This window comes from Primulina tabacum, chromosome 3 (assembly GCF_025594145.1).
Source record: "Primulina tabacum isolate GXHZ01 chromosome 3, ASM2559414v2, whole genome shotgun sequence".
Lineage (NCBI taxonomy): Eukaryota > Viridiplantae > Streptophyta > Magnoliopsida > Lamiales > Gesneriaceae > Primulina > Primulina tabacum.
This window is the reverse complement of record NC_134552.1, coordinates 4494166-4514965: the sequence shown is the minus strand read 5'-3', so window position 1 is coordinate 4514965 and position 20800 is coordinate 4494166. Positions and strand designations below refer to the sequence as shown.

Genomic DNA, 20800 nt, shown 5'->3' with positions numbered 1-20800 from the left:
TAAGTCAGAAAAAAAAAATTTACGGATGGTGTTTAACCTCTCATATGAGTTAGAGGTCTTTTGACCTAACGAAAAAGTAAATCGAGGAATGTGTATGAGTAAGCAGATATACGGAGGAGAGGACAACAAACACCGATTTCAGAACATAACTCATAATATTTCATTGAGAAATACTATGAGGATTATCATTCTAAATCTTATCAACTCGTCTATGTCTCTGTGGAAAAATCATAATCGTGATTAATTTATAATCATTGGATTAAATAGCGAAATATTATTTTAAAATAGGGTGAAATAAATCCCCCTGATAGAATAGTGTTCAACCTCATACATCGAGTTGTTTTTAGTAGGCCGTAGAATAATATTGAAGAAATAATAAAATATTTGGTTTGATTGTTTAAATTTTGGATAAGATGATAAATAAGCAAGAAGCGGAGTCCATCGACTAAGATCGATGAGATTAAAATTAAGTGAATTAATTTGCATGAAATAAATTCGATCACACGTTAAAACAAAAAATGTTAGTCCCACTGTAATAATAATAATATTATTATGAAAAAACATTTAGAAACCACACCAACTAGAGTGGATGATGATCATGGTTTCATTATTTCACCATGTCTGAAGGCAAAAATCGTCTAGTTGATCTATGTCACTTTTTGTTTTGTTTTTTTTTTTCTTTTTTTAGAAGAGATATTTCACATGTTCTTGAGACATTTCACATGACCTGATTGTTGATGTTTCATTTGTCTGGTTGTTGGTGGTGCTTCGATTGCCCTATGACAACCTTTGATATTTCGTATGGATGCTATCTGTGTGTATAAATAGAAAATGTGTAAAGACGAGAATACACACTAACAAACATCCTATTCTCCGGGCTTTTTGCATTCTGCCTATTACTTGCTTTCTCTGTTCCTGCGTATCCCACTGCTTGCTTAGCTTTTGAAAGAGCATAATTCCATTGGAAAATAAATAAGTAGATTTGATTATTATGTTTGTCCTTTTTATTTGAGCTAAAAAATATTTTAGCCATTTTTGTCTATTTTGGGATTTTGAGATATATTTCCTCTCAGATTGGATACTTCTATATATGTGGATGCGATAATTGTTTTTGAGGATAATTGCATATATTATTTATGTGAAAACACGAGATTGTTAATCTAGCATTTTATATAAAAATATGAATATTTAATTTTTCAAGTACAATTACATATCATTAATTAAAGTAATTTTATTATGAATAATTTAATTGCTATTTAAAGCGATAAAATGGATTAAATTCAATATAGCATTTGAATTTAATTAATACTTCAATATAAATATTTGTTTTACTATTTGAACAACCGATCTATGATATCTTTATTAATATGCAGTGATTTTAAAGGAAAAATTTGATAAAACAACGCCACATATCAGATTCAGTTATATTCCAAGCCTTAGATGGTATCCAGAGCCATGAAATTAGTTTGGTTAATAATTTAGCACTTTTATTCAATGAATATTTTTGGAATGAAAGAAATTGTTCAAAACAGTTTAAATGAAGAATATGATTTACCTGAAAATTTGGATTTATTGAATAAATGAACTATTCCTAAGATAGAATCTCAAATGATTTAAAAATTAGGAACTATTGAAAGAATTGGTTTCAAACAAGTAGTTAAAACTACAGAATAATCAGTACCTCTTCATAATGAAGAAATTATTATTAGATTGTTAGACAATAAAGATATTTTACCTTATAGGAAAAATTATAGATTTATTCATATAGGTTTAATTCAAATTGCTTTTAGACCTTTAGAAGGACTACCAGAAAGTTTCATAGCAGCTTTGAGGGATGCTATAAATTTAAATTGGAAACAATCTCTTATGAGAATAATTCAATCTAGTCTGACACATGGTCCAGTATATTTTGATGTTTATCCTAATTTATCTTTATCACTGTCTGATATAAATATATTAGATTCTTTAACATTCAATGTTAAAACACGTAGCTATAATTATACTCCTGGAACAGAAGTCATATGTATCTGTTATCGTATTTATTATAAACCTTTATTTACACTAAATCTTATGTGTAAAAGAATAGATAAAAAATTAAATGATACTATTCTTATAGAAACTAATTTTAATAGATCTAATATTACAACTCATAGATCTATAAAATGAGAATAAATTGAATTTCAAGAAAACTGGATAATTGAACAAGCTGTTCTTCGAAATCCGATAATAAATAGAGATTTACAACAAGTTATACAAAATAATGAAGGATCTGTTCATATACAAATTAATAATGAATAAAGAAGATTATTACAATCTTCTGTTTATACTAGATCAAGATTTAGTCATTCTTTTATTTCACCTTTAGATTATAGGGTGGATATTTCTCAAACTTCTAGAGCTTCTATTTCTCAAATAAGAGACGAAATAGATTATGTAAAAGATACAATAGAAGAATTAATTATAAATCAAAATAATATAGCTCATCAAAGTAACTTTCAAAAAGTTAGAGAAATTGATATAGTTTCAGAAATGAATTTTAGTATTTAATGAATAGTAAAATAAAAATTGATTTTACTAAAGGATCTATTGCTAGAGCAAAGATCAATGCAGAATTTTATCAACTCAAATGGGAATTTTTCCGAGAATGATATTTTAAAAGTTTCTCTGAAAAAGAATTTGAATATATTGTTACAGAATTTTATAAATTTTGTGAAACCAGAATTGATTAATATATTTTGTTCCTTGGTTTTTAAAACATTTATTAGATTATATTTCTATTCTTGAAAGAAATTATAAACTTCCTTCTGGACAAATACAAAAATCTGTATATCCTCCTCAACAATATTTTATTATAGAAAAAAATAATAAAATTTTAAATTGTACTGCTTTTTCCAAATTATTTGATAATGAAATGTTATAAATAACTGTTAAACATATTAATCAGATAATTGAAAAACAGAATTATACAAATTTATATCTTACGATAATAAGAGAAGAAATAGTTTCTCTTAAGAATTGAATTGATTAAATAATTTTAGTCATTAATCAAATTAAATCATATGTTCATATACAGTCTAAAAAAGAATATAATATTGTTTCTATTGCTACTTCTTTGATACAATCCCCTCCAGAGATAAAAGATTTTAAATTTAAGTCTTCTATTTCTGATATAGAAAAATTATTAGAAGAAAAATTTAAAAATCTTAATTTAAATACTCTTAATGAAGAATTTGAAAATATTAATAATCATTCTGATGAAGAAATAAACAAAATCGAATGGGCAGATAAACACACCCAAACCAAATAATATTATGATAGACTCACCCCTATGGATGTTCTTTTTGAATAACATAAATATATCTTTTCAAATAGTTATTATGGAAAAAGTATTTATGAATGAAATATTGATGGTTTTAGTGATAAGCACATTTATAATAATGCTCACAGAATGCTTATGTATAGTACTGTGTGTAAAACTTCAGGCAATAATGATAAAAATATTGCTAAAATGATTATAGCGGGATTTACTGACCAACTTAAAGGTTGGTGGGATAATTATTTAAATCAATATCATAAAGATGAAATTCTTAACTCAATTAAAATTGAGAATCAAATTCAAATAGAGAATTCAGTTTATTATCTAATAATGACAATGATTGAACATTTTACTGGTAGATTTAAAGATAATGGTTAACAAATTCGTACTTTGTTAAGTAATCTAAAATGTAAAACACTTACTGATTTTAGATGGTATAAAGATACATTTTTATCTCTTATTTATGAAATATCAGATTGTAATAATAATTTATGGAAAACTAAATTTATAGATGATTTACATTTTCTATTTGCTGAAAGAATTAGAAAAGTTTTAAGAAAAGATGATATTTATATTCCATATGAAAATTATACTTATGAAAAGTTAATAAGTACTTGTATTCAAGAGGGTTTAGCTCTTTGTAATGAATTAAAATTAAATAATCAAATTAAAAGATAGAATTTACTTGAGAAAAAACAATTAGGTAAATTTTGTGATCAATTTGGTGTGGATTTACCTAATAAAGGTAAAAAGAAAATTAACGATAAAGACGAAAAATTTTATAGAAAAAAAAAGACATTTGTCTGATAGACAAAAAGATAAAAAAAAAAAGAAAAGAAAAGAAAGCCGTGAATTACGGAAAGCAGAAAAATATAAAGACAAAAATAAATTAATTATTTGTAGAAAATGTAAAAACCAGGACATTATGCTAATCAATGTTGGGCTAAAAATAAAATTAATAATTTAGATATAGATGAAAATCTTAAAGAAACATTATTTAAAATAATAATGGATTCAAATCAAGATTCTAATAGTGAATATGACAATTCTTCAGAATCTTATATTTCAGAAGAAATTCTAGATAATGAATCAGATATTTCAGATTTCGAAGAATGTGATAACTGTATACAAGGAAAATCTTGTATAAATCATATAGATGATAATAATGATAAAAATGATGATTTTTATAAACTCATGTCTCAATTTCAAGATTTAAATATAAATATTTTAACAAATAATAATATGTTAGAATTACTTAAAATGATTAAGGATCCAATATTGAAATCAACAATTATTGATCAAATAGAAAATACTGCTTCGACTAACAGCAATAATAACATTCTTGTTAAACAATAACAAGCATATTCTATGAAAGAAGTCAAAAATCTTTTACAGAAAAAATATAATAACCAAAATCTAGTTACTATTCAAGATCTAATCAAATAAATAAATAATCTTAAAGAACAGATAAAATTTCACAACATAATAATATTAGTTTAGATCATCGAATTTCAGTTATTGAAAATAACAAAGATGATTTAATATCCGAAGGCTTTGACATTTCATTTCCTGATCCTAATAAAAAAAGATTTATCTATTTTAAGTATGATTATATCTCAAAAATGGTATACAATATTACTCTATTAATTGAAAATTCTTATAAGAAAAATTTTATACCTATGATTGATAGTGGTGCAGATTTAAATATAATACACGAAGGATTAATCCCTACAAAATATTTTCATAAAACAACTCATTCTCTTTCTCATGCAGGAGGAGAACCCATAGAAATAAATTATAAATTACCAAAAACGTATATTTGCAAAGATAAAAACTGTATTCAAACCAGTTTTTTATTAGCAAAAGATATTTCTAGCCAACTTATACTTGGACTTCCTTTTATTTATCAAATTTATCCTTTAACTTATGTTTATGAAACATGTATTATAGGAACTTTTCAAGGTAACCCTATTTCTTTTAAGTTTATAACTAAACATGTTCGTAGAATTCTCAATGAATTACAAGAAAAGATAGAATAAAAACTTTTGAAATTAATTCTTTAAAAGAAGAAGTAAAAATTTTTAACTATATATGACAAATTACAAAATCGTAAATTACAGGAAAAAATCAAAATTATTTATATTAAATTTTCATTAGAAATATGTAATGATCTTTCAAATGCTTTCTGGAATAGAAAGAATCATATTATTTCTCTTTCATATGAAGAAAATTTTGAAGAGAAAAAATATTCCTTCCAAGACTCGTCTTTGTCAAATGAATTCTGAATATTTAGAATTATGTAAGAATTAAATTCATTCTTTATTAGAAAAAGGTTTGATAACATCTTCCCAAACACCTTACTCATGTACTACTTTTTATGTTAATAAACATTCTGAGCAGGAAAGAGATATTCCTAGATTAGTCATAAACTACAAACCCCTTCATAAGGTTTTAAAATGGATTAGACATCATATTCCTAATAAAAAAGATTTATTAGATAGACTTGAAATGCTATTATATTTTCAAAATTTGATTTAAAATTAGGATTTTGACATATTCAAATAAAAGAATCTGATAGATATAAAATTGCTTTCAATGTTCCAATAAGACATTATGAATAGACGGTAATGCCATTTGGCTTAAAAAATGCCTCTTCAAAATTTTAACAAATTATGAATGATATTTTTTATTCTTATAGCAACTTTATAATTGTTTATATAGATGACATTTTAATATTTTCAAATGATATTGAAACACATTTTAAACATTTAGATATGTTTAAAAATATTGTTATTCAAAATGGTCTTGTCATATCAAATCTAAAATGATTTTATTTCAAACAAATATTAGATTTCTTGGTCATATGATTGAAAAAGGGAAAATAATTCCTATACAAAGAAGTATTGAATTTGGTTCAAAATTTTCTGACATTATAACTGATAAAACTCAGTTACAAAGATTTGTAGGCAGTTTAAATTATATTTATCCTTATATTAAAAATCTTATTAAGAATTCTGCCATCTTATATGATAGATTAAAGAAAAATCATTTACCTATGAAAAACATACTGAAGCAGTTAAAAATATCAAAGATGAAGTTAAAAATATCTCTTGTCTTATGCTTGCTAATCTCCACTGGGAAAAAATTGTTGAAACGGATGCTTCTGATATAGGTTTTGGTGGAATCTTAAAACAAATAGATCTTCAAACAAGAAAGAAATATCTTATTAGATTTTATTCTGGAAAATGGAATAATGCCCAGAAAAATTACTCCACAGTAGCAAAAAATTTTTTGGCTATTGTAAGATGTATTTTAAAATTTCAAGATGATTTATATAATCAAAAGTTTATTATAAAAACTGATTGCAAATCTGCAAAATTTATGTTTACCAAAGATTTTAATCATGATGTTTCTAAGCAAATGTTTGCAATATGGCATGCTCATTGAGCTCCTTTTGATTTTGATATCATTTATAAAAAAGGTAAAGATAATCATCACCTACCAGATTTTTTAACTCGTGAATATTTATCTCAATGATCTTATTTACAGATATTGTGGCGCCCCAAACCTCGCCACGTAATCATACAACATGTGACGTCATATGCATAAAAGTTTTCTTTTCGACGACGTAATAATATAATGCATATACGACAAAATAGTGCAATCACCACACTATCTACGTCAGTGGAGCAGAAACAGTATAATAAATACATACACACATAACTCAAATAAGACAATAAGCTATACTGTTTCTATCTACTATCAACTACAGGACTGTTTGACTAGACACACGTAGTCCTTCACCACTATCCTGTCTCATGACATAGTCCTGTAACCTGTCCAACAGAAACAGCCCCCAAAGGGTGAGCATATCCAACAATCATCATCGTAATACATAACAGTTATATTAACAACAACATAAGATATAACTGAAATGATAACAGAAATACCCTCTTTGCCGTTTCTGGACAATCAACCATCAACATCACAATGCAACAACATCGACGATACGTCGCACCCCAACACCGGCGACAGCAATATCGTCGAACGAACAACAACATCGACGATACGTCGCACCCCAACTGCCGGCGACAGCAATATCGTCGAACGAATAACAACATCAACGATACGTCGCACCCCAACATCGGTGACAGCAATATCGTTGAACGAACAACATCAACGTGACAACATCAACGAAACGTCTCCCAACAACGATAGTCAACAATATCAACAATAATAACAACAACAAATATAATACCAAATCACCCAATTCCGGTGATTTATCATCGTTCAACACAATAGTATTCATCAATACTAAACAATAACAACATATGCTCGTACGTCAACACGTACCTGATAATCGAGTATATATACAATCTGGCTATTTCTTTGATCCTGAGGCTTGTGATGTATCTAAATAATTCAACAATAATTATCAGATCATTGTCACCAGTATCAACACAGTTATAACAGCCTCAATATATAACATCAAATTGCCCAACAACAATTAATTCAACAAAATATAAAACTCGATTATAAATTCGTATTGTTCAATAATTTAATATTCTGGTGTATTTAATTCACAATACTACCATCAAATACACCTTAATTAATTAACTTCAAATAATAGGCTATTTTACAACATCCGTCAATTTACGAAAACTTTATATCAACGTGTAGCTTATACTTCGTAGACTCCGAATATATAATCAGAATTAATAACAACTGATAAACAACTCTCCAATCTCAGTCCAACGATTAAAAATCACTAATTAAAATAAATTAAGAATAATTCAAAATAACACCACTATAATCTTCTCTACTTCGTTAAAATCATACACTATTCAACAATCTTCAATTTCAGTATGATTTAACGATTTATCGAATTTATTCCAGAAATCGACGAATTTCAAACATCACCAAAACTACAAAATTTATACCTCAAATCGAAGACCTCGTGTCAACGATCCCAGAACTGAAGTCGGTTCGTCGATTGGATAAATCGATAAGCCGCAAAATCAAAAAGAAAATCAAAACACTATATCACCTCGTATCTGCTCTCACCTCTCTGTCTCATTTATCACATATGAGTTTGGTGGAATTCAATATGAATTCCACCGACTCAAATAATTAATTAAATTTTTTTTAATATTATATTATATCATATTAATAAAATAATATAATATAATATATTTAACATTTCAACAACGGTACATCCCTTTGGACCACTCAAACGATCAAATTTTTCAAAACTCAAAACATGAAACTTCTATATCTTTGAGTTTTCTACGTTATATCCAAATCTCAAATCAATTGGACTTCATATGACCAACATATGTCATATTTCATTCTTTAAAAATCATTAATTATTAGTAATCTCATATTACTAAATCAACAACTTGTGATATTACTTCAGGCATTACATTTCTACCCCCCTTAAATGAATTTCGGCCCCGAAATTAATCAACAACAGTAATAACATGCATAAATAAAAGATGTGTCATACCATCAGAATAAGTAGGGGTAGAGCTCCCTCATATGCCGCTCTGTCTCTCAAGTGCCCTCTTCGACACCTCTATGTTCCCACTGAACCTTCACCATCGGTATAAGCTTACTACGAATCTTCCGTTCAGATCGATCCAAAATACAAACTGGTCTCTCAACATAAGACACGTCAGGATCTAACTGAACCTCAGAAATATCCAACACATGTGACGGATCCGGCTCATACTTTCGCAACATCGACACATGAAACACATCATGAATACCAGATAAAGATGGAGGTAGAGCCAATCGATAAGCCAAAGTGCCTATCCGCTGCAATATCTCATGCGGGCCAACATACCTCGGTGCCAACTTTCCTTTCATGCCAAATCGTATTGTGCCACGAAAAAGAGAAACTTTCAAAAATACTCGATCGCCCTGCTGAAACTCTAAAGGTCTTCATCTTTTATTGGCATAGGCGGCCTGTCTATCTTGAGCTGCTTTCAATCGTTGCTGTATCAACTTTACTTTCTGTTCCATCTCATGAATCATATTAGGACCGGTAACTGCAGCTCGATCAACATCATCACAGTATAACGGAGATCTACAACGTCTCCCGTACAATGCCTCAAATGGAGCCATCTGAATACTACTCTGATAACTATTGTTATACGCAAACTCTACCAATGGAATAGATGACTGCCAAACAGATTTAAAATCCATAACATAAGCACGCAACATATCCTCCAGCGTCTGAATAGTACGTTCAGTCTGACCATCTGTCTGGGGATGATAAGCCGTACTCAATCTCAACTCTGTCCCCATCGCAGTCTGCAATCCTTCCCAAAAATGAGAAGTAAATCGAGGATCTCTATCAGATATAATAGACACTGGAATCCCATGCAGTCGTACAATCTCTTGTATATACAACTGTGCCATCGTCAAGTACGTACTACTCATGCTATAGGGTATAAAATGTGCAACTTTCGTCAATCGATCAACAATCACCCAAATAGCATCAATAGTTCCAGTGCTTCTTGGCAAATGAGTCACAAAATCCATCGATATGTGCTCCCATTTCCAGGTCGGTACTTCTAAACTCCTCAATTCACCTCCCGGCCTTCTCCTCTCAGCTTTGATCTGTTGACAATTGAGACATCGACGTACAAAATCAATCACATCACGTTTCATTCCTTTCCACCAAAACTGAGAGCGTAGATCCTTATACATCTTCTTACCACCAGGGTGGATAGAATATCAACTACAATGTGCACGCCGCAACAGGCCCTGACGCAACTCAGATATATCAGGAACTACCCATCTATCATTCATCCTCAAACTGCCATCATGAGCCACTCTAAAACGAGTATCTTGTTTCTGAGAAACTAACTATCTCCATCGCTGAACTCTCTCGTCTGTCATCTGTGCATCACGAATACAACCATATATATCAGGTTCAGCTAATAAGGTAGATACCTGGATAGGAGTCGTCGAGATATCAAAATCATATCCCAAGGAACAACAAGACATCATCATAGATGATAAACGACTGACATCCTCTGCAGTACAACTCACTTTACGGCTCAATGCATCAGCTGTAAGATTGGCTCGACCAGGATGATATTCAATATCACAATCATAATCCTTCAGCAAATCTAGCCATCGTCTCTGTCTCATATTCAACTCTGTTTGAGTAAAAAAAAATCTCAAGCTCTTATGATCAGTATAAATAGTAAACGAGGTACCATATAAATAGTGTCGCCATATCTTCAAGGCAAAGATAATGGCTGCCAACTCCAAGTCATGCACAGGGTACCTTGTTTCGTGTGATTTCAGCTATCTCGAGGCATATGCCACAACATGTCGATCCTGCATCAAAACACATCCCAAACCATGTAATGATGCATCAGTATAAACAACAAACCTCTCATTTTCTGTAGGAATTGATAACACCGGTGCATTCGTCAGTCGGTGCTTCAACTCCTGAAAACTCATTTCACATGCTTCAGACCACTGAAATCGCACACCTTTCTGAGTCAACTGTGTCAAAGGCCTAGCAATCTTTGAAAATCCCTCGATAAATCGACGATAATAGCCTGCTAAACCCAAGAAACTACGAATCTCAGGTACAGATGTAGGTGCAGACCACTGTAACACAGCTTCGACCTTCGTTGGATCAACAGAAATCCCATCTCTCGATATAACATGACCCAAGAAGACCACTCGATCCAACCAAAACTCACACTTACTGAGTTTGGCATACAACTGTCTATCTCGCAACACCTGTAACACTGAACGCAAGTGCCCTGCATGCTCAGCCTCACTCCTGGAATATATCAATATATCATCAATAAACACAATAACAAATCGATCGAGATAAGGCTGAAATACCCTATTCATCAAACTCATGAACACAGCTGGAGCATTCGTCAACCCAAACGGCATAACTATAAACTCATAATGCCCATATCTGGTCCTGAATGCTGTCTTCTGAATATCCTCCTCTCTAACTCGTATCTGATGATATCCTGACCTCAAATCAATCTTCGAATATACTGAGGTTCCCTGTAACTGATCAAACAAATAATCAATACGAGGGAGGGGATATTTATTCTTAATCGTTACCTTATTCAGCTGTCGATAGTCGATACAAAGCCACATAGTTCCATATTTATTTCTCACAAATAAGACTGGTGCACCCCAAGGCGATACAGTAGGGCGAATGTATCCCTTGTCCAGCAAGTCCTGCAACTGGGCTTTCAACTCTCTCAACTCTGCTGGTGCCATTCTGTAAGGAGTAGGAGAAATAGGGGAAGTATCTGGCATCAACTCGATCCCAAACTCCACCTCACGGGCTGGTGGGAAGCCTGGAATCTCATCAGGAAATACATTAGCAAACTCAGCAACTATAGGTATCTCCTCTATTCCCACCTTCTTCTTCTTTTCTGTCACATCTACAGCATAAATAAGATAACCCTCATGCTCATGCTCCAATAACCGAGACATCCGGATGGCAGATACCAACGGAACACGGGGACGTGAACCCTTCCCATAAAATTTCCAACGCTCTTTCTCATCTGTATAAAAATATACCACCCGCTGATAACAATCAACTGTCGCACAATATCTCCTCAGCACATTAATTCCCACAATACAATCAAAATCAGTCATCTCTAGAATAATCATATCAGATCCGCTCATAGCCCTCATAAGAAATAATACCATCTGATATCATAGATACAACTGATATATCAACTCCAGAAGGTGTCGAAACAGAAAGAGGCATAGACAATGGAGACGAGCGCATATGATGCTCAACCACAAACCTCTTCGATATAAAAGTATGCGAGGCACCAGTATCAACAAGAATATAAGCAGGATAAGAACATAAATAACACTTACCCGCTATCATCTCCTCTCGTGCCTCCTCTGCCTGCTCTCGTGTCAAAGCATACACCTGTGCCTGAGGCGGACCAGCTCCCTGCATACGTGGCTGTCCTCCAGAAGGTCGTGGTGTAAACTGCTGAGGCTGTCGTCCTCCTCTCTCTGAGGATCTACCTCTAGCACTTCTAGGCTCTCGCTGTCCCTCACGACTAGGACACTGTCTCGTCAGATGACCAACACCGCCACACTCAAAACAGGTGATCTCGGTCTGTATACACTCTCTGATCAGATGAGGTCCCCCACAACGATAACATCTCATTGCTCTGGACTCTCCTCTCTGCCCCTGAACAGACTGAGAACTGCCCCCACGACTCTCAACACGTCGTGAATCAAATCGACGCTTCCCAGATGATGCTGAAGAAGAAGATGAACCCTTCTGATATTTAAAAGACTGTCTCTGAGGTCGCAATGACTCCCTAGTCGGCTCTGATAATCGTCCCTGAGCCCCATACTCCTGCATAACTAACTCAGCCATCTCAGCCCTCGTCACTGCATCCTCAAATGATACCGGGTTGTTTGATTGCACACGATCAAATAACTCTAACTTCAATCCTTTCAAGAAATGCCTCATCTTAGCATGAACATTCGTAGCAATATGTGGCACATATTTCAACAATGCAGAATATCGAGTCTCATACTCAGCAACAGACATACTACCCTGTCTCAAATCCTCAAATTCTTTCTCTTTCTTTTGTCTGGCTGCTATAGAAAAATATTTATCAAGAAAACGAGACCGAAACACATCCCAATCAACAGTACGGCCCTGAGCTCTCAATCCGGCCTCAGTCGTCTGCCACCACAATAGTACCTTCCGCGAAAGCTGAAATGTAGCCAATCGTAACCAAGCAGACCTAGCACACGGTGCAGTCACAAATATCTGCTCTATCCTCTCAATCCACTCCTCTGCTCGCTCACCGGTCTCAGAACTATCAAATCTCGGCGGAAGATAACTGCTGAACTCTGCCAAAGTCAACTCACCAGGCAATAAAGGCTGATCTGCTGGTGCCTGTCCCATAGGAGAAGGTGGGAATGGATTTATCTGTCCAAATCCACTGTCAACCACATCTGTTTCTATCTACTATCAACTACAGGACTGTTTGACTAGACACACGTAGTCCTTCACCACTATCCTGTCTCATGACATAGTCATGTAACCTGTCCAACAGAAACAGCCCCCAAAGGGTGAGCATATACAACAATCATCATCGTAATACATAACAGTTATATTAACAACAACATAAGATATAACTGAAATGATAACAGAAATACCCTCTTTGCCGTTTCTGGACAATCAACCATCAACATCACAATGCAACAACATCGACGATACGTCGCACCCCAACACCGGCGACAGCAATATCGTCGAACGAACAACAACATCGACGATACGTCGCACCCCAACGCCGGCGACAGCAATATCGTCGAACGAATAACAACATCAACGATACGTCGCACCCCAACATCGGTGACAGCAATATCGTTGAACGAACAACATCAACGTGACAACATCAACGAGACGTCTCCCAACAACGATAGTCAACAATATCAACAATAATAACAACAACAAATATAATACCAAATCACCCAATTCCGGTGATTTATCATCGTTCACCACAATAGTATTCATCAATACTAAACAATAACAACATATGCTCGTACGTCAACACGTACCTGATAATCGAGTATATATACAATCTGGCTATTTCTTTGATCCTGAGGCTTGTGATGTATCTAAATAATTCAACAATAATTATCAGATCATTGTCACCGTATCAACACAGTTATAACAGCCTCAATATATAACATCAAATTGCCCAACAACAATTAATTCAACAAAATATAAAACTCGATTATAAATTCGTATTGTTCAACAATTTAATATTCTGGTGTATTTAATTCACAATACTACCATCAAATACACCTTAATTAATTAACTTCAAATAATAGGCTATTTTACAACATCCGTCAATTTACGAAAACTTTATATCAACGTGTAGCTTATATTTCGTAGACTCCGAATATATAATCAGAATTAATAACAACTGATAAACAACTCTCCAATCTCAGTCCAACGATTAAAAATCACTAATTAAAATAAATTAAAAATAATTCAAAATAACACCACTATAATCTTCTCTACTTCGTTAAAATCATACACTATTCAACAATCTTCAATTTCAGTATGATTTAACGATTTATCGAATTTATTCCAGAAATCGACGAATTTCAAACATCACCAAAACTACAAAATTTATACCTCAAATCAAAGACCTCGTGTCAACGATCCCAGAACTGAAGTCGGTTCGTCGATTGGATAAATCGATAAGCCGCAAAATCAAAAAGAAAATCAAAACACTATATCACCTCGTATCTGCTCTCACCTCTCTGTCTCATTTATCACATATGAGTTTGGTGGAATTCAATATGAATTCCACCGACTCAAATAATTAATTAAATTTTTTTTAATATTATATTATATCATATTAATAAAATAATATAATATAATATATTTAACATTTCAACAACGGTACATCCCTTTGGACCACTCAAACGATCAAATTTTTCAAAACTCAAAACATGAAACTTCTATATCTTTGAGTTTTCTACGTTATATCCAAATCTCAAATCAATTGGACTTCATATGACCAACATATGTCATATTTCATTCTTTAAAAATCATTAATTATTTAGTAATCTCATATTACTAAATCAACAACTTGTGATATTACTTCAGGCATTACAGATATAAACTCTAGAGGTAGAGGAGATTCCGCTTATAGAAGAAGATGTGGTAGGAGAAAACCTCCTAATATTATTACACATCATGGTAAACAAAGGTTAATAGCCCAGAACATATCTAGTTCATCAGCCAGTAATACTGAGCAAAATGAGTTATACAATGAATTTCAAGAATTCTTGAAACAGAAACAGAGAAATAATACAGATTCTCGGTCTCAAGCATCATATACTAACATCATTAAAGATGATGAAGGTGATTCAGCTCTTTATATAGAGACAAAATATCGTGAATTAATTATTCTCATAGAAGAGAAAGATATCCAATGGGAAAAAACTCCATGGACTATCATGGAGAGATATTTGACCAATACATCATATGTATATGGTTCTTCCAAACAAAGATGATTTTAAGAAAATATTCTATTATCAACAAAAAGTGTTGAAATAACTCACTTTTATAATAATACTTAGCAGAAATGAAGTTATAACTTCTCAAAGTTTATTATAAAAAAGATTATATCTATTGAAGAATGAGGTATATCTCCATTAGTTGAAAAAGAGTTTTATTCTCAAAGCCATCAAATGAGTTTTAAATTCAATTTTTGGGATTATGTTGATAGTTTTAATAAAACTCTATTTTATGAAAATGAGAAAATAAAACATACATGGTTTTTAAAATATGTGAAAATGTTTTCCATTACCCGATTCCAAATTGGTTTTTTATATGGTGGAAAATATTTGGTCCATCATCAAAAAAATTTACCAGAAGCTTTTATAAAACCAATGAATACTTGGTTAAATGTTTCTCCAAGTATAAAAAAATATTTTTCTGGACATTGGATTGACGGAAAGACTTTATGTCTATTTTTTATGGAATTTGGAATTCCGTGGATTTGGAGATGACAACCAGAATTCGGTTACACTGATGAATGCATTCCTTGCCTATGGAGAGTCAGTTCAACGAAATTTTGGGACAAATTATTAAGATATGATCCAGATACTGGCAAGCCTTATGGCTATGAAACTCTTCAACAGATGGAGGAGAAAATTTCTTTATATCAGAAAGATTTTAATAATAAACAAGGAAAAGAGAAAGATTCTATGTGTTCATTCAAAATTTTGACTCAGAAATATTCTGAGATTTATTCAAAAGAAAAAATGATTAAAGTTTATATTGAAGAAATGAAGAAGGATCTTTATAAGAATATTGGATGCTCTGATTTCAAATCGGACAAATCAATGGCTTCAGAATCAAGCGAGAATCAATTTATTCATCTCATGCAAATGCAAGACGCACAAGACCCAAGAGAAGATATTCCTAATTTCTCTCATATTAGCGATATTTTTGAAAATTTAAAAAATTCCATAAAAGATAATATTAAAGATGATTATGATATTCATCTTTAATAAAGTTGATGGGATATCACAAGTTGTTGGAATATCACTGTAGAATTTTTGATTTTTGTAACCATGTTACTATTTGCTTTTATAAAGCATTGTACTGTTTATATTTTTAGTTGGAATCCGAGGTTTCATGTCCGGCTCTTCCCTCTATAAATAGGTTGTAGTTTGTTCTTTGTAAGCACGGTCGAGTTTGCTCCTCTCTATTCTCTCTGTAAACAACCCTTCTGTATAAATAAAAACTTCAAATTTTCTGATCACAACTTTGTAAGTTTACTCTTTTATTTATTTTGCTTTTATGTACTGTTTTTATTTTTATTTTTTTAAAGAGAATAGCCTGAATGACAGGCTAAAACACTTGTGCTAAATTATTACGTTACTATGACATGATCTATGTTTATTTGTAACTTGAAATTAAATTGAGATAATAAAAGATTTATTTAAATTTTTGAATTTAATGTAATATAAGGGTTTTTTTTGTTAGAACATAAAGTAAAAAAATGAACCAGGAAATGGTAAACACAAGGTTCGAGTTTAACCAGAAAATAATAAATTCATGTTGTAGCCCTCAGCCCCTATTTACCTAGTGATGGTGTTTTAAGGCGTTTATAGGATGATTTTTTTATGAATTTATGTTTCTGAGGTGGACCTTGGTAAAATCCTCTGTTGTTTAATTTTTTTGGTATATCTTTAATAAATTCTTTTATGTTTTGTAAAAGTTTCAAATAAGAATCTTATATTCATTATTATTGTGGAATTTAAATGTCTCCTTTTCTTAGCTTAGTTTGAGTTGAAAATGGTATATATGCTAAAAACCAATAACCTCCATGTGTGTGAAAATCACTAAAGAAAAATTTGATAAAACAACGCACGTATCAGATTCAATTATATTCCAAGCCTCAGATTATTTAAAGTAAACGCAATCTATATTATGGAAAAATAATGCCTCAACCTATAACTTTTTTAGTAAAAAGTTATTTTATCATAAAATTTAGCCCCAAAGACAAAATGTTGGATCCGGCCATGTATTTTCCCATGGTAACCTTGTTCAACTTCAATAAATCATATTATGTATGTTTCTCTTTATTGTCTCCTATGATATGATCTCACGGATATTTATTCATGAGACGAATTATTTTTGTCCTTATTAACAATAAAAGTAATATTTTTATTGATATAACCCAAATAAAAAAAATTTCTCATAAAATTGACTCATAAAATCGTTTCACAAGAATTTTTATGTTATTTATTTGTTACGAGTTTGTTGGTGGACAAAATCTTTGGTTTCCAATTTTTTTGGGGGGGAAAGTAATTATGTGGATATTCAATCTTTTTTTTTTCATTTATGGCCTAGTATTTATCCGAGTATTTTTATTAAGATAGACATGAAAGAAATATTTCTCATGGAGCTTGGAAAATATGTAATACTTCAAGTCTATTATTCTCTGCTACATTGTTTTCTTTCAGATTTTAATCAATACTATTATTTAAATATTTTAGGTTTAACATTTTGGGATGTTTTTGGATCGAAAAAATTCGATATAAACTTGAAATCTTATATTTTAAAATTATAAAGCGAATGACCAAAATTATAATTTTTTTATTATAAAAATACGAGATTAAGATTCGATTTTGACAAGATAATTGACAAAAATTATTGAGAATTATTTCAACTTTAAAAAATTTAATTTATTTACCATCATATATTATTTTGTTCAACACTAAACAATTTTATCCTCTCTCAATAATAATTAAACTTTTTAGGAAAATCCCTTTTTATTAGGTGAGATGTCCTTGTTATTTTTATTATTTTAAACGAAATTAAGATCCAAACGTGTCGTAAGAGACTAAACTCTATTTAAATAATTGAAATGATGATGATGAAACCCCACAAAATATACTTTGTGCTTGCGTATTACATAAATATATAACCTTTTTGAGTTTTATACACACAAAATCTATCTCGTCAAAAAAAAAAAAAAACACACACAAAATCTAGGCCATAATATATCATCCAAAAATTATTACAAAAACCATTTTTATTGAAAAAAAATTTTATAAATAAAATAATCTCTATATTTGTTTTTTTTTATATAGAAATCAATTAATATAAAAATTTAATGTATATGAAAGCATCACATATCATATTTGTCTAGGAGTTGAAAGAAATCGATTGAATCGACAAAAAGATGCAAAAAGCTTGGCTCTATGAAGAGTACGGTCCCAAAGAAGTCCTCACGTTTGGCGACTTCCCAATTCCTACTCCGACCAAAAATCAACTCCTGGTTAAAGTACGTGCTGCGGCCTTGAATCCCATTGATTTCAAGTTGCGTAACAAGCCACTAGCCCCTCTCGATTTCCCGGTGAGTCCCCGTGATCACGAAATTTTTGAAAAGCTACTGAGCTAGCTCGATTAGATTAAAGCTCGTCTTGAGCTCCATCTTAAATGAATTCAAATAAATTGGGATGATGCTAAGAATGAGATTGAATACACATAACTCATATGCAAGGTCGCACCAAACCATGCACTTAGAATTCACACAAATGTATAATTTTTTTTATGTCCTTTACAACTTTGTTGTGAATCAATAATCACCCATGAAGAGTGGTTCAAACGAGATATTTTACAATACTGAGGGAGTGTTTGAGAGAGTTTCTAAGAAGCATTTCTTATAATCTAGCTGGGTGAAAAGTGTTTGAGCCTAAGCTCGAGTGATTAGGTTACTCTGCATATTCGAGCACGAGCAGTGGCGGAGCCACAGTCTTTAGCCCGGGTGGTCGTAATTTTTTTTAAAAAATCATATGTAAATTTTTGTATGATTTTGGATAAATTTGATATTAGTACGGGTAAATCAATTTAAAATATTAAAGGATTTTATATTTTAAAATTTTAGTTCGGGTAGAGTCGTACTAGTGGCTCCGCCATTGAGTACGAATCAATTTGTAAGCTTCCTAAATTCATAATCATAGCTAGAATAAATACAAAATCCACTCATCTTAGTGTTATATCGATACATGTTGAATTTTCTAAGATTTCAGGTTGTTCCCGGCTGCGATATGTCTGGAACCGTGGTCGAAAAACACGATCAAGCCAGAAGATTCAAAATCGGGGACGATGTCTACGGAAACATTCAAGACTTCAACGCAAAAGGGAAGCTAAAACAGCTTGGATCCCTGGCACCATTCGTGGTTGTGGAGGAAGAACTGGTGGCAAAGAAGCCGAAAAACGTGTCGTTTGAGGAGGCGGCCAGCCTACCCGTGGCGGTCCAAACCGCCGTAGAAGCATTCAAGGCTGGTGGTTTCCAAGAAGGGGGTTCAGTTTTTATAGTTGGTGGGGCTGGTGGAGTAGGGAGTATGGCGGTTCAATTGGCGAAGCATGTGTATAGAGCTTGTTTGGTTGGTGCATCAACTAGTGGTGGGAAACTGGATTTTGTGAAGGCTTTGGGGGCTGATAAAGTGGTGGATTATACCAAGACCCGCTATCGCGAAATCCAGGACAAATATGATCTTGTTATCGACACAGTAGGTAAATTATTTTTCTTCGACCTATTAATTAACGGGATAAAACACGACAGTATTTTTTGATATCATATCAGCATTTTTTAATGCCAAATCAGCATTGTCCGATGCCAAGTTAACATTCTATGAAATAAGGACTAAAAACCAAAACTTAACATAACTTACAGGACCAAAACTCAAAATTAAATAGTTACAAGATCAAAAGTCGAAAACACAAAATGAACAAACTTATTAGATACTTTCCCTTGGTGCAACAAAATAATTAAATGATTTTTTTTGCTGATAGATATAAATTACTTATATTTTTTTTATATAAAAAATATAATTATGCCTTTATCGACATTAAAAAAAATGATAAATTATCACACTTTTGTTAAGGATGATTTCACACAAATTGTAGCTATAAAAATTCAAACCTCAAAATTCAATTATTCCAAACTTGGCATAATCGAGTTTACATATTTTTTCCAGGTGATTCGACGAATTCATATGTGGTGGGAAAGGAATACGCCCCGATCGTCGACATAACATGGCCTCCATCAAACCCTAGAGCTATACATTCGAGCTTGACGGTGTCAGGAGAAATCTTGGAGAAACTCAACCCATTTTTAGAGTGTGGCAAGGTGAAAGCAGTGATTGATCCAAATGGTCCATACCACTTGTGTGATGTTTCCTAAAGCATTTGAGTATTTAGAGACAGGGAGAGCCAAAGGAAAAGTTGTGATTTCTCCCTTTTAGCCCTGATATCTTACCTAATTTGAATTTTTTTTTTTTTGAAAACATGTTGGATGTTAATGAAATGTAAAAGTGCTTTTCCTAAAAAAATGCAAAGAAAGAAAACTTACATACCAAGTTATCAACATGGCTAAAAGAATGAAGTGTGATGCAACAATATCC

At 31.9% G+C, this 20800-nt stretch overlaps 1 protein-coding gene across 1 annotated transcript; it reads left to right on the top strand.

The window, feature by feature from the left end:
• The first annotated feature begins 18547 nt into the window (after positions 1-18547).
• LOC142538848 (2-methylene-furan-3-one reductase-like) lies at positions 18548-20672 on the top strand. The gene is made up of 3 exons (XM_075644145.1): positions 18548-18747; positions 19424-19910; positions 20375-20672. Exons 1-3 carry the CDS (start codon positions 18574-18576, stop codon positions 20578-20580), a joined length of 867 nt encoding a protein of 288 aa, XP_075500260.1. The 5' UTR covers positions 18548-18573; the 3' UTR covers positions 20581-20672.
• The last annotated feature ends 128 nt before the right edge of the window (positions 20673-20800 follow it).